We start from the raw sequence: 16,217 nt of genomic DNA on the forward strand, positions 1-16,217 counted from the left end.
CCGCCTTCTTGTCGCACTCCAAGTACTCGGGCTTTAAGATTGAGGCCACTCAATACAAGATGATAAATATTATTGGACAGCAACGAGACGTTTTACATTTTTCTTTTTAAAAATCTGATTTATACTTGATGGGCAGCGTGTCATGTGGAAATTTAATGTGCATTTTTATACTATTACTTTGGTATAGATTTTGTAAAGTTATTTTGATTGATTTCTCTGAATAACCTCATCCCTTGTTTGTTTTTTGTTATGTATTAATTTGTCTCCGTAATTTTTCTTATTTCGACAGTTTGACAATATGAAGAAGTAACAAGATGAATACATATCGAAATGCCCTACACATTTATAAATGTTATTTTTCTCTTACACCGCCTCACCACTTTTAGGGCTATTTGTGTGCGGTTTCTCCGTACAAACGTTAAAAGCTATAAGGAGTGGATCCATATGTCTTCGCTTCCTAAGTCTGTTCCAGTCTCTCAAACATCATCCAGTGGTAAAATAATAGCAGCCAAAAAAAAAATTCCCTCAGTGTCTTATGATTTTACTACTTATTCTTAGTGCAGCTTCAAACATACACTACACCCCTGTAAGCTGAAATCGCAGATCCACCTCACCATATATATCTATGTCAAAATGGAGTACTATTGGGCTTTTGACCATATATAAACAAAAGACAGAGAACCCCACTGCTACATGCAACATGACAAATCATACTGTATAGCTAAATACTTATCTGTTCTTTTGTCATAAGTGAGGGCCACCTAGTTAAATTCTTTGACCAAAGCATTTATAAGCTTGCAGACCATGTCACGGTGTGCCCCTAGCCTAGGACATGCAGAAAAGGGGGGCACACCATAACGTGGTCTGCAAGCTTATGAATGCTTTGGTCAAAGAATTTAACCAGGTGACCCTCACTTATAAGAAAAAAACAGATAAGTATTTAGCTATACAGTATGATTTGTCATGTTGGATGTTGAATGTAGCAGTGGGGTTCTCTGTCTTTTGTTTATAGCTCGGTTTTATGCAGAGGAGCGGGAATCGTTGTAAAATATATCAAATATGTTCTCAAAAAACAATATTTGGGTTGATTATGTGTGAATGCTCTAGACTATTTATACCCAAACTGATCTATAAGCAAACTGTTTTATTAGAAAGTAAAAAAAGCCTGTGAGAGATGAATATTGATATGGAACTAAATGTTTGATTTTGCAGATGGAAAAACTGGTGGATCCGTGGGGTTTTTAGCTTATCTATGATATCATTGTTTTTGTCGCTTATCTACTTGGGACCTGTCATGCTGATTCTTATGGTAAGTTTGGAGCCATCCTTTTATTTTTGTCTGTCTTTTTTTAAATTGATCGGTTTTATACCATTCCTAATCTTTTCCATGGTAATAGAATTGGACATATAATAATAATAATAATAATAATAATAATAATAATAATAACATGTTCTTGTATGGCGCTGCTAGTTATACATAGCGCTTTCCAGAGACATTTTGCAGGCACAGGTCCCTGCCCAATGTATGTTTTTGGTGCCTGAAGTGAATTGCCCAAGGTCACAAGGAGCCGACACCAGGAATTGAACCAGGCTCCCCTGCTTCAAACTCAGTGCTAGTCAGTGTCTTTACTCACTGAGCCACTCCCACTCCTTTGCACAGTAATAAATATTCACTGTAGAATGAAGACTATGAAGACTATGCAATATCACTTTTTAAAATGTTTCTTTCTCTTTATTTATATTTATATTTATATATAAAAAAGGGAAGAGAAAGCACACCATATATGCAAAATAAACTTTGCTCTCAATTGGCAAGTGCACATGTCATAAATAGTATATAAAAAAAGATAGTTCTCCAAAATCTAATGACAAGGGAAAGAGACAGAGCACTACAGATAGATGAAAGAAAGAGGGTATTTTAGCCATATCCACAGGTATCCAACGTTTCAGGGCCCCTTCATCAGGGATATATACAGTAGCAGGATGAACAAAACAGCACACAAGTGTAAACCAGGAACGTGTATTCAAGGTAAGTGGCACAAAACACCAATGTTTCAGTCCTCACAGGGGGACCTTTATCAAGGCAGTGCAACATACAAAGTGTGAGTGAAAGTGACCACTACATATACCCAGTAGCCAACGTGACAATCAAAAGCAATTAAAAATGTCTAAACCATGCGAAAAAGTGCAGCTGTAGTCACTCTGTCAATCCGTATGCAGATTTGTTCCTGCTGTGTGAAGACCCGGATGTGCCGGGTGCCTTGTGGAGGTTATAGCAGCTGATCATAGTTACATAGTAGATGAGGTTGAAAAAAGACGTAGGTCCATCAAGTTCAACCTATGCTAAATTTAGACAACAGATACTTTCTCCTATATCTATACTTACTTATTGATCCAGAGGAAGGCAAACAAAAAACCCCAGTGTCATATCATCCAATGATATCTCATAAGGGGAAAAATTAATTCCTTCCTGACTCCAAGAATTGGCAATCAGATTATTCCCTGGATCAACATCCTTCCCATGTATACTTATTTGGTATATCCCTGTATACCTTTCCTTTCTAAAAAGATGTCCAACCTTTTTTTGAACAAATCTATTGTATCTGCCATCACAGTCTCCATGGGTATTGAATTCCACATTTTATCTGCCCTTTCCTTTGTTGCTGGTGAAATCTCCTTTCCTCCAACCTTAAGGGATGGCCCGAGTCCCTTGTACTGCCCGTGGGATGAATAGTTCTTCTGAAAGCTCCTTGTATTTTCCCTGAATATATTTGTATATTGTTATCATATCCCCTCTTAGACGCCTCTTTTCTAATGTAAATAAATCTAATTTAGCTAGCCTCTCCTCATAAGTTAGATTGTCCATCCCCTTTATTAATTTGGTGGCTCTTCTCTGCACTCTCTAGTTCCATAATGATTTTTCTTGGGATTGGTGCCCAAAATTGTACTCCATATTCAAGGTGTGGCCTTTCTAATGCTTTGTAAAGGGGCATAATTATGTTTACTTCCCTTCCATCCATTTCCCGTTTGATGCAAGATAAGATCCTGTTTGCCTTTGCAGCTACTGCATGACTTTGGGCACTATTGCAAAGCCTGATGTCTACAAGCACTCCTAAATCCTTCTCCATCAAGGATTCCCCCAATATATCTCCATTTAAAGTCGCCTTTTTATTCTTACATCCCAAATGCATAACCTTACATTTATTTGATTAGAAAGAAAAGTGATCTGCGCTCATAAATTGTGATATTGTGTTAAAGGTGATTAAATAACCATAACCTTGTGATATATAATTCAAAAAATTAAACCTGTTAATAAATTTGGAGGTGATGCCGCTGTCTTGTGGTGTAGCTCCACAAACCAAACTAGTGCAAAAACAGAAAAAAGACAGCGCAAAAAAACCTCATTGTGTAGTATAAATAACAATATTGTATTAATAATCAGGTGAGTATTGGACGTACATCAATATAGTAATATCAAGCAGGACATGTTAGGGACATGTTACCACTCTGTGCTCAGATGGGGGTCACCAGAAACAGCTCTCCTCCACAGAAGGGGATTCCCTCTGGAACAGGTGTAGCTGATGGAGTCGCCGCCACGGGTACACACTCCTCTCCGGTTCACAACACTGGCTTATCTCACCGCAGAGGGGGCTTCCCTCTGTCCCTGCTGGGTCAGGTGCAGCCGATGCGATCACTACCACAAGCACACGCTCCTATAGGAGGAAAAACCTCTATTCCCTGACGAAGTGTTTGATACACGAAACGCGTTGGACTGAATGAGGGCGCATTCCCCTTACATCAAAAAGAGGTTCTATATTGCCTTTATTGCCTTTGTACTTTTTTACCACATTGTGGTTCAGGACTGTCTATTTGGGACTTCTTCATTCGCATACCACTCATACACACGCGGTCTGTGTTTGTGCCTGGTGACGCTTGGAGCCGCTTGATGACGTCACTGGCGAGCGTCCTGTGATCCAGCGCTGTGGACTGGAGAGGAGCGTGCACCCGCGGCGGTGATTACATCGGTTACACCTGACCTAGCTGGGACAGAGGGAATCCCCCTCTGTGGTGAGCCAAGTGGGCACTGTGGACCGGAGAGGAGCGTGTGCTTGTGGTGGTGATCGCATCGGCTGCACCTGACCCAGCAGGGACAGAGGGAAGCCCCCTCTGCGGTGAGATAAGCCAGTGTTGTGAACCGGAGAGGAGTGTGTACCCGTGGCGGCGACTCCATCAGCTACACCTGATCCAGAGGGAATCCCCTTCTGTGGAGGAGAGCTGTTTCTGGTGACCCCCATCTGAGCACAGAGTGGTAACATGTCCCTAACATGTCCTGCTTGATATTACTATATTGATGTACGTGCAATACTCACCTGATTATTACTACAATATTGTTATTTATACTACACAATGAGGTTTTTTTGCGCTGTCTTTTTTCTGTTCTTACATTTATCTGTATTAAACCTCATCTGTCATTTACCTGCCCATGTTTCCAGTCTCTCCAAGTCCTTCTGAAGAGAAATTACATCCTGCTCTGATTCTATTACCTTACACAATTTAGTATCATCAGCAAAGATGGAGACTTTGCTCTCGATCCCAACCTCAAGGTCATTAATAAACAAGTTAAAAAGCAGGGGTCCCCAGTACCGATCCCTGAGGTACTCCCCTCACGACTTTAGCCCAACCTGAAAAAGTTCCATTTATGACAACCCTCTGTTGCCTGTCCTTTAACCAGTTTTCAATCCAGATGCATATATTATTACCGAGTCCAATTTTCTTTATTTTGTACACCAACCTCTTGTGTGAACCCGTATCAAAAGCCTTTGCAAAATCTAAGTAGACCACATCAACTGCATTACCCTGGTCTAAATTCCTACTTACCTCCTCAAAGAAACAAATAAGGTTAGTTTGGCATGATCTATCCTTCATAAATCCATGCTGACTATTACTAATAATTTTGTTGTCCATTAGGTTTTCCTGAATATTATCCCGTATTAAACCTTCAAGTAGTTTCCCCACTATTGAAGTCAGGCTTACAGGTCTGTAATTTCCCGGTTGTGATCTAGCTCCCTTTTTAAATATAGGCACCACATCTGCTTTATGCCAATCTTGTGGTACTGAGCCTGTGGAAATGGAGTCCTTGAATATTAAATATAATGGTTTGGCTATTACTGAGCTTAACTCCTTGAGAACTCTTGGATGTATGCCTTCGGGGCCAGGTGCCTTATTTACTGTAATTTTTTTTTGAAGTCGCTTATGAACTTCTTCCTCAGTTAACCAATTGTTCATTAATATGGAGGTTGTGGCTTCCTCCTGCGGCACTACTATTGAACTTGATTCTTCCCTGGTAAACACAGAGGCAAAGAATTTGTTTAATACCTTAGCTTTTTCCTTATCTCCAATTATCTGCCTACCCATCTCACACTGAAAGGGTCTTGTATTTTTATCTCATTTTTTTGTTAAGGTACTTACATAACTTTTTAGGGTTGACCTTACTTTCTATTGCAATCCTTTTTTCATTATCCATTTTTGCTAATTTGATTGCCCTTTTGCAATTTTTGTTAAATTCAACCGAATTAAGCCGAACAGGCGTCTGCTATTGCCATGGTGATTACCATAGTGTTGGGTTGACATGGCGCATGCGCGGTAGGGTGAAGCAGTCTGAGGTGTGACTGGGCGGCAGGGAGATCGCGGATCCGGGGGACCAGTGAGGTTGGGGGGGGGGGGCGACATGTGGGAGTATCCATGCAGTCAGACGGCTGCAGGGAGGACAGGCAGATGATATCCATGAAGGCAAAAGCGGAGGAACGGTGCACTGGGAGGTTGAGAAGGGTGTGGGGGGTGGGAGGGGCACGTAACAGCACAAAGTCAAAGTCCTCATCCTAACTTCAGATCCTCATTAAGTCCATTGGGGGCCATAGTGTTCAGCTCAAAAATCATCTTGGCCTCCAGCTGCAATAGCTGTTTGTTTCTGTCCATACCTCGTGCAGAGGGTGTTGCCTGTAAAAACGGTATATAACGGAGGGTAGCCAGGCTGTGCTTGTTTTGCCTGAAGTGCCTGGCAACGGGTGGAAGGTTTAGCTCCTCATCACCAGAATTTTCAAGTAGCGCCTTCCGGATTGTGGACCTGTGAGTTGCGTCCTTTGAACATCCTTGACGTTTTGCCGATATAAAAGAGTCCACATGGGCACTTAATAAAGTAACCTACAAAACGAGATTCGCAGTTCATATAGCTTTTGATCCTGATAAGCTTTCCATTTTGGGGGCGTGAAAAAGTTTCTCCGGTTTGCATGTGGCGACAGTTGATGCAGCCATGGCAGCGAGACACCCCTGCTTTTCTGGATAACCATGAGCTAGGAGGAGCATATTTATGCTCCAGGTCAGCTTGTGTCACCAATATTGCGCCCCCTGCGATAGCACAGTCTTGGTGGGAGTTTGCAAGCATTTCCAATTCTAGCATCATTTGCTTTTATACAGGAGATATATGCACCGGTCTTATGAGTCTCACTAAGTTTTAATCAGAGCTCTATCCCATCTCAAGTGATTATTCATATTAGAACTTTCCATACACCATTGTCCATTTATTCACTGAGCCCCGACATTTGGGACTAGTTCCCTTTTACTCTGTTTAGCATCATTTGCAACAATGTGCAAATTGGCATGAAACTTTTTCTGATAAAGTGCGAGGCTCTGGAGAACGTGGTGACTACATTCAGGCGTTCATCCTTGGTCCATGCTGACCCGGCCGTTAATAGGTTCGTCCTGTCAACATCCTTAGCTCTGATTTCAGAGCGTCATTGATTTCATCCTTGTTTTAACCCTGATCAAGGAAACGCTGGGCCATTTGTTTCAGTGAAGCATCCACTTACCTGGGGTCACTTTCACTTTGCTTGTTGCACTGCCTTGACACCACATGCAGTGGTAGCTCCAATGAGAATGGTGAGAGGGAGGGGATGGGGGGAGGGGCAGCAAATAACTCGGCTGACTCCCAGTCCGTCGGCGTACTTTCACTACTTATTTGCTGCCCCCCGCACCCGCCCACCCCCCTCTCCTCCCTCTCACCATTCTCATCGGAGCTACCACTGCACGTGAGCAGACTGCATACAATCATCCGGAACGGCACATTTGGGGTTTCCTAGGATTAGGAGACTTCGCTGACGGATCTCCTGTGGCTTCAAAAGGGTGAGATCAAACCAAGCATCTCCAATAATATCAAACCTTCCTTGGATTTACCTCACTAGCTACGCACAGCCCTTGGTGCTATTTTGGCGACTCTGTTACTACTTATATCACCCGCTGTTCTCCCCTGATACAGTTAGTTCCTCATATACATGTGTCTGGTGCTTTAAAATATCCTCCTCTATTGAGTACAGCTTATGATAGGTCCTTAGTTTTTTTATCATTGTTGTTTCATGTATGTATTTGTTTTATTATTATTATCTCTTTTCGTAATATCAATTTAGGGGCATTTTTTGTATTTTTTTTTTTTTAAATTAAAATTTGTTTATGCCTTTTCATTTTATTGGTTATTTGCACGCTTTATATTGTGCTTTTATGTTTTATGGATTGGATCTGTCCCCCCTAGAGCTGCATTTATCCCTTGATTGATGCATTTAATTATGTATATTTATCCACTGTGTTCATTACCTCATCAACTTTTTTTATTCACACTCCAATTTGAGCGCTGGTTTTTAAATATCTATATATTATATATCTATATCTATCTATCTATCTATCTATCTATCTATCTATCTATCTATCTATCTATCTATCTATCTATCTATCTATCTATCTATATATATATATATATATATATATATATATATATATAAATGTAAATACAACTGTATGCTCATCTGCATGTCTTAGGCAGGTCTGCAACCCTGCCTTTCACCAGTATCACCCAGCACACAGCACTTCCGCTGCAGCAAGGGATTCTGGGAAATGACATGCAAATGAGCACACAGTGCCACTTTTTGCTTCAAAAACCATTTTTAACATGGTTCCCTATAGGCTTAAGCTTGCTGCATGGTCACAGCTTTGAGCACATATATATATTTATTATTATTATTATTTTATATATATAATTTCAATTGGCAAAATAAGGATACAATAAAAATATGCACAAATTGCTATGAGGCTTGCCCTATGATCTGTTTTTCAATGACCTCTTATACAATGGTTCAAATGCCTTAACAATTCGTGTTATTGTGCCTTATTGATTTACATTTCTTTTAAACACTGTGAAGAGTTCTTTATATTTTGCTTATGTTACAGAAATGGAAAGTGTGAGAGCCCAGGAAAGATAGATATGATTTCAATTTAAAAGGGGATGTTTCTGAATGAGCCAGCCAATGCCAGTGCTCAGAAAACCAACTTGTCCACTCGCCCGGGATGAGAAGTACATTTGGGGGGGCGTGTGCCGCCGAAAAGATTGCAGCTGATCCAGAAGTTGCACAATCTTTTCGGCAGTATAGCAGCATAGCTGTCAATCTCCTCTCTGTGTCCTGAAGTTGCGCCCCATGAAGCCTTATAGCGTAGCGCTATACAGGGTATTGTGAGGTTCAACTTCGGTTAGAATGGTGATTGGTAGCTCTACTTCTGAAGAGGTTCTTCAACAGGCACAGTCTTTCCTGCGCTAGTCCCCGCAGTGGACTGTCTCTAAACCTACCATGTTCACAGATACCATGCAGAAATCAGAAAATGGCACATACTAGTGATATTTTTATCGTTTTCTTCAAGTGGGCTCATTTGTATTTTTGTAGAGAGCATATCAAACATGATTGTAACTCGTTATAAACCTTGAATGCTCTTTGTGGTTTTTTTTCTACGACATGGTAGGCTTCTTGTTTCGTAAATAATGTCCTAACAGTTTGCAACATTCGACTTTTCATTCTGCTTTACCTCAGATCCTGTAAGGCAAGAGTAAGGCCGCTGCCATGGTCGGCGCTGACCCGTGCTGAGCCGCGCTCACGCTCGGCAGTGAGCCCCTCAGCCGCAATGAGAGCGGCATTAGCAGGGGCTCGCGCACACTTCCGCAGGCGTGCGGAAGCATAGCCGACATGTCAGTTTAAAGTTTCGGCGCTCACGGGAGCGCAGGGACGGTCACGTGAGCGGTTCGCCCAATGAGGGCTAACCAGCTCCGTGACGTCACTGGCCCGCCCCCCAACACGCCTCCAGACGGCGCGTGAACTACGGCCAGGGAAAGCACCCTCTTTACCGCAGCGCTTCGCCGCACGGCGAAAGTCACTATGGACTTAGCCTAAGAGTAACATTTGCTGTAATATGAAATCAGGTGTCTGCATTGTGTTGACTGGTAGCGGGATTCCTAGAATGCATGTTAGAAACTTCTCTGGGTGCGTTCAAGCACTGCAGCATATGTTTGGTATTATTCATTCAACACGCTGACGCTGAAAATAGAAGCTGCTCAGCATTGTGGGAAACATAGAAACGCAACATGCCATTTCTTCACTGCTGGAAATTGCTATTTTATAGTAGACATCACAGCAGGTTTCCGATTGCTATTGTCTAATTTTAGAAAGTTTTGCTTACCCTCTGACTTTTTTAGTGGGGGGTTTATTACTAATCTTTCAGTGAAAGTCTAAAGGAGCGTAGATGCGTAGGAATGTAAAAATGAGCCCCATTTCTTTCTCATTAAAATGAATGGGGTTGTTGTAACTTGTAATACATTCTTCATGTTCCTAATACATTACTTTCATTCATGTTCTTTCACTATTTCTTATGTTTGTGGGACAGTTAATGGTGTTATTACCACAATGTTTGATGGGATTGTTTATAAAATGGGCTAGATCAGGGCTAGCCAACTCCAGCATTCAAGGGCCACAAACAGGTCAGGTTATAAGGATATCCCTGCTTCAGCGCAGGTGGCTCAATCCGTGATTCAGGCAATGACTGAGCCACTGATTGAGTCACCTGTGCTGAAGCGGGGATATCCTTAAAACCTGAATCCTGCTGCGATACCAGTGTTTGTGAACGCAACTTTTTAATGCATCAGTATTAACTTTTAATAAGCCTAGGCCTATAAGCTCAGTTGGATGTAGCATTGGGGCTTCTTGCCTTTTGTTCTATACACGAGGTCACAATCCCAGTTGCACTCCTTTTGACATGAATATATATATATGGTGAGGTGGGTTTGGGTTCTGAGCTTGTAGGGGTTGTGTGTGTTTGTAGATTTCAATTGGTAAAGATAAAAAGATACGTATTTAACTATATGATGTACAGTAGCACTAGGGCTTTTATTCTTTTCCTTTAAGCACAGTTGCCAGAAAAGATTTGCAGAATCTTTAATAACCGGTGCAGCATAACTTCCAGGAACACGTGGATGCTACAGCTTGTTCTACCTGATATAAGGTCCAGATATGCCAAAACCGTGTAAAACAGGGAAAATAACATTAATAAAAAATTAATTTAATGCATGACCACAAAGCTAATTATATGCAAAAATAATGGCTATTGTACAGTATATCTCATTATCATGGGTGTAGCGCCAGGTTAGCCTACCTTGTGTTAGCTTCAGAGTCTATCTTTTGTAAAATGATATATAGATATATATGTATATATAGATATATATGTGTGTATATATGTGTGTATATATATATCTATATATACAGTACTGCACTATCGTAACTGGACTAACACGGCTATTTCCGTTTTATTATATATATTACACATCCCCAAACACTCCTTTATGCAATATATGGAGAGATACCTGTGAACAAAAACGGACACACCTGAGATACCTGGCATGAGTCAATCAAAAGGTATTTTGAAGCATGTGAGGTGCAGTGTGCTGCCAATCGTACGGCCCATCATTTGTGTGTAATAATCTGCTGCTACAACTATTAATAAGACTATGGGGTCGATACTCAAAAGCCCCATTAAATCTGGGCTTCTAACGTGACGTTACCTAAATAGGTGACGTCTGTTAGTTTCCCTCAGTTTAACGGGTATCCCCAAAGCTAAGTATATGCAAAAACAAAGGTCGTTGGTTATCTCATTAGCTCAACGCTATGTTAAGTTAGCACTGGCTAATATCCCTCCCCTTGTGTAGTATGCGATTTTTGACAAGGTATTAAATGGTCCCTGAATGTTAGTGATATAAGAGAGAGAGGGGGGTGTGTGTGTGTGTGTGTGTGTGTGTGTGTGTGTGTGTGTGTGTGTGTGTGTGTGTGTGTGTGTGTGTGTCGGGTATACAGTTGTACTGGCTCAGCTCCCGCCTTTGTACATTCTTTAAGTCTTGTATGGTCAAACTTTACAATACAAGTTGGAAGGAATTTGAAGCATCTGGAGTTATCTGTTCCTCATTTCCTATCACCTGCTCCCTATACTAAGTGACAGTGGTCCCTCCCCAACATTGAGAGAATATCTGGTGCTTGGTGGAACATCAGAGCTGAGCCAGTACACCTGTATACCCGTTGCCTGATGTGTAGGTGATATGTTAAAGTTAATGAGTATTGGGAGGTCTCTGCAGCAGTGGAGATTGACGCCGGGCAGAGCATTGGAGCTGGACGGATGTGCCTATGTCCTGACGTGCAATCTGTGTACTGATGTGGATGAGTAGCGGGAGGTCTGTGGATCAGATGAGGCTGATGTCCGGTGGAGTAGCTAAGCAGAGCCGGTATGTCTACTGATTGAACTGATGCCGGGCAGAACAGCTGAGCTGAGCCGGTGAACGTGCGGACGGTTGTGACCGGAGAGATACCTGACCTGGGAGGCGCGGCGAAGGAGGGGACGACTTGGTGATAAAACAGAGGCGCTGAAGCACTGAATTACATCAGTGGGTTAGACCAAGTGCAGAGTCATATCAGCGTGAAGGTTACTATACCACCGTGAGTCCTGAGCAGCTTACAACAGAGAAGTTGATCAATCTCTTTCCAAGCTAAAGCTACAGATACTGGCTTGTCTTCTTGATCTTAGGACACTAAACCATAAGATATTTAACTAGTGGTTTTTACCACAGAGACACTCAAAAGATACGAGACTATTCCATGTACAACTTCCACTTTTGCTTTTTCTTCACTTTTGTCACTTTGATAGTTTTTTTCTAACCATTTTTTATCACATTGTATCAGTTTCCAGTTAAACTGAGAATTTCAGTGCGCAATATATTTGCTCTAGCCTTTACTGACCTACTATGAATATATATATTGTCAGTCCTTACTCCATTAGGTTCCATTTATATTCTGGACCTTGTCCTGTTTGTGCGCCAAATGCTACACTCTGCATAAATACTAATTCAGGCAGCATTCACTAGACATCATTAAGCCTATAGTTTCTGCGCACTTGGTATTTTTTGCACTACAAATTACTTTAATACAATTACTTTGGATTATACTTTTGAGTGCAGTTGTCTTTGTGCCATCATTCTTGCTAGTAACATATACCTGTATTAGTTTATGATCACAGCACCAGACCTATCAAGTTTATTTACTGGAGTGCTGGTTACATACATCCCATAGTCAGTGTAAACACCCACTCACCCTCTCTGCACTTGGTGAGTGCCACTCACCGGTGCAACTTTCTCCTTTATATATATATATATATCTATATCTATATATATATATATCTATATATAGATATATATATATCTATATATCTATATATAGATATATATATATATATCTATATATCTATATATATCTATATATAGATATAGATATATCTATATATATATCTATATCTATATATATATATATATCTATATCTATATATATATATCTATATATATCTCTATCTCTCTACATATCTATTTCGATCTATATCATCTACATATCTATATCTATCTATACCTATCTACATCTATCTACATATCTATCTACATATCTATATCTATCTACATATCTATATCTAACTACATATCTATCTCTATCTCTCTCTATTTCTCTATCTCTCTACATATCTATATCATATATATATCTACATCTATCTACATCTATCTACATCTATCTACATATCTATATCTCTTCATATCTACATCTATCTTCATATCTACATCTATCTACATATCTATATCTACCTACATCTATCTACATATCTATCTACATCTATCTAAATATCTATCTACATCTATCTACATATCTACATCTATCTACATATCTACATCTATCTACATCTATCTACATCTATCTACATATCTACATCTATCTTCATATCTACATCTATCTTCATATCTACATCTATCTACATATCTACATCTATCTACATATCTACATCTATCTACATATCTACATCTATCTACATCTATCTACATCTATCTACATATCTACATCTATCTTCATATCTACATCTATCTTCATATCTACATCTATCTTCATATCTACATCTATCTACATATCTATATCTATCTACATATCTATTTAAATCTATCTACATATCTATATCTATCTACATCTATCTACATATCTACATCTATCTTCATATCTACATATCTATATCTATCTACATATCTATCTATATCTATCTACATATCTATATCTATCTACATCTATCTTCATATCTACATCTATATCTATCTACATCTATCTACATATCTATATCTATCTACATCTATCTTCATATCTATATCTATCTACATATCTATCTACATATCTATATCTATCTACATATCTATATCTATCTACATCTATCTTCATATCTATCTACATATCTATATCTATCTACATTTATCTATATATCTATCTACATATCTATCAGCATCTATCTACATATCTATCAGCATCTATCTACATATCTATATCTATCTACATATCTATATATATCTACATCTATTTACATATCTATCTACATATCTATATCTATCTACATATCTATATTGTGACATAGTCCAAAGATGTTAGGCAGCTTTCTGCCCCATTTTAGAGCAGAAAGTGCAGGAATAGCTAAAAATGATCCGTTCCACAGCTTCACATTAACTCAGGCAGCTGGATGGAAAATCCAGACCACAGATTACAATGGCTCTAGTTCTCCCTCACCTGCTCTTCTAATCACATGCACAGGTATTTAGAGCAGAGAGGTTTTGCATTTCACTCTCTGAGTCTGGAGGCTGGGGGTATCGCTGCTCCCCTGTTTCCAGTGTCGAGGTTGACGGCCCCTCCACGTATCACAGTACCAGAGGATTTGCCTGGACACCACAAACAGATAAGACAAAACAAATGATTACTGCTGTTGCTAAAAGACTGTGCTGTATCTTGTGACCCTAAATGAGAGAGCATTGTTTTAAGCTGGGGAACCAGTTTAGTTGGCCAGCAGCTGTTAGAGAGACTGATTCTGATGTGTAGTTAGATCCCTGAAAGGGATAGGTTTTTGCTTATATGATTTTGGTTTTATTTCTTGAAATAACAGTGTGGGAAATATTGTAACACTGAAATATGTGAACTGCTGAATGAAAGTATCTGAGTACCTCTAACCTTCACATGTTAAAGCTGCAGTACCTTACTTGGATGAAAATAAAGCAGGCAGAAGCCTGAGTTAAGCAGCATAATACTTTGCATGATCCTGTTTGTTGTATAATTAACCCTAGAAGACTGTGTCGGGAAGAACCCAGACAGACGTCAGCACTACAAAAGAGGGGCGTTTGTCACATATGGTGGAGAATGCGGGTCGACACTAAAAAGTCTGTGGGTTTGCAAATAAATGCGGGGGTTTAAAATGGCCGCCCAGCTGAACTAAAGTACAGAGGCTATGAGTGAAGTCTGTCCCACTGTGTATATCAGTTGTGCTTCTAGCATACACAGAGAATGTGCGAAGTGTGGATGCAATAGCACCTTGAACCCAAACAGAAAACCAAAATGTTTTGCTGAAGAGAAAAAAAAAAAAAATTGCATCTAGCAAGTGCTGTATGCAAGTTGCTGAAGTGAGTGAAATTGCAGCTAGCAGATTGTCCCTGCCGGGTTTCTAAAATGGCCGACGTGAAATGTTTGTTTTGTAATGTACATAATCATGAAAAACAGTGTCCCTTCAGGCCATACGATGATGATGATGATGATGATGATGATGGCGACTCGTATGTGGCCACTGGAGGAGAGCCGTACCCACAGATGAATTTAGTATGCTGGGCCTGTCATAAAGTAGGTCACATGGAAGATGTGTACCCCAAAATTTTCAAAGACAAACAGCTGCAAAAACAAGCAACGCCCTATGAGTGCAAGCAAGATGTGGAAGCTGATACCAGTGAGCTTGTGCCCAGTACCACTGATATCTCTGGAGCTAATAAAGCAAAAAGAAAGAAGAAAAAGAAAACTGTTCCTCAAGTCACAGGGGAAGTGACCGAGCCACTTGAACCTGCGCTGTCAGGACATGCGTCAGAAAGGCGCCGAGATGTGCTGCAGACCGGAGTGACCGGCAGAATTGTCACGGGAACAGTGGCAAAGGGAAAGGAGGAGCAAAGGGAAGCTGAATCATTGAACCAGGATAAAGAGGCTTTGGTTTCTGCACTCCAAGCTGCCCGCCATGATTATGAAGTCCTGCGGCAGGGATTGATGAAGGAGCGAGAATGTTGGAAGAAGGAGCAAGAATCTAACAATAAGGGGCGAGAATGTTGGAACAAGGAGCGAGAAGCGAACGCCGAATTACAGAGGTGTATACTCCCAGCTTTACAAGAGCACGAGGCTTTGAAGAAAACAGAGTCTCTCTTACGGAGTGAGCTGGAAGAGGTGACGACTAATCTGGAAAAGGCCAACACCGTAATTGCCACCATGGATGAAAAACAGATTAAGTCTGACAAATTGATTGCTATCCTAAAACAGAAATACGGGAAGGCTCTACAAGAGGTTCATGCGCTCAGCACAGAGGTGCAACACTTACGCCTGGAGAGCCACGGTCTGAACACAGAGCTGGGAATGTTGAAGCAAACCCATGAGAATGCCCTAAGTGAGTTAGAGACTGTAAAGCAAGAAAATGAGACTCTGAAATTGGAAAATTCAGATTTGACTGACCAAGCAGAAAAACTAAAGAAACAGTTGACTCAGGAAAAATTAGAAGTGCAGGAAGCACTGATGCACACTCAGAGCCAGCACCAGGAAGAAATGGACGCTCTGAGAACAGAATTGCGACATGTATGCACGAAACAGAATTCTCTCGTGGAGGAACTTAACGTTTTGAAAAAGGAGAAAAGCATTAGAATAATTCAGAAGCACTGCAAAGCTCTTGTCCAAGGAAGAAGGGAAAGAGAAAATTATCGGCGTAAACGCGCCGCAACTATC

The 16,217-nt window shown here is 40.5% G+C and overlaps 1 protein-coding gene across 1 annotated transcript in view; it reads left to right on the top strand.

The window, feature by feature from the left end:
- CDS1 (CDP-diacylglycerol synthase 1) overlaps positions 1 to 16,217 on the top strand; it is an 86,533-nt gene that overhangs the window by 38,651 nt on the left and 31,665 nt on the right. Inside the window, exon 3 of the mRNA XM_075605715.1 lies at positions 1,213 to 1,309. Within this exon, the coding sequence (XP_075461830.1) occupies positions 1,213 to 1,309 (97 nt within the window). The remainder of the gene's footprint in view (positions 1 to 1,212; positions 1,310 to 16,217) is intronic.

Source organism: Ascaphus truei, chromosome 1, assembly GCF_040206685.1.
Source record: "Ascaphus truei isolate aAscTru1 chromosome 1, aAscTru1.hap1, whole genome shotgun sequence".
Taxonomy (NCBI): Eukaryota; Metazoa; Chordata; class Amphibia; order Anura; family Ascaphidae; genus Ascaphus; species Ascaphus truei.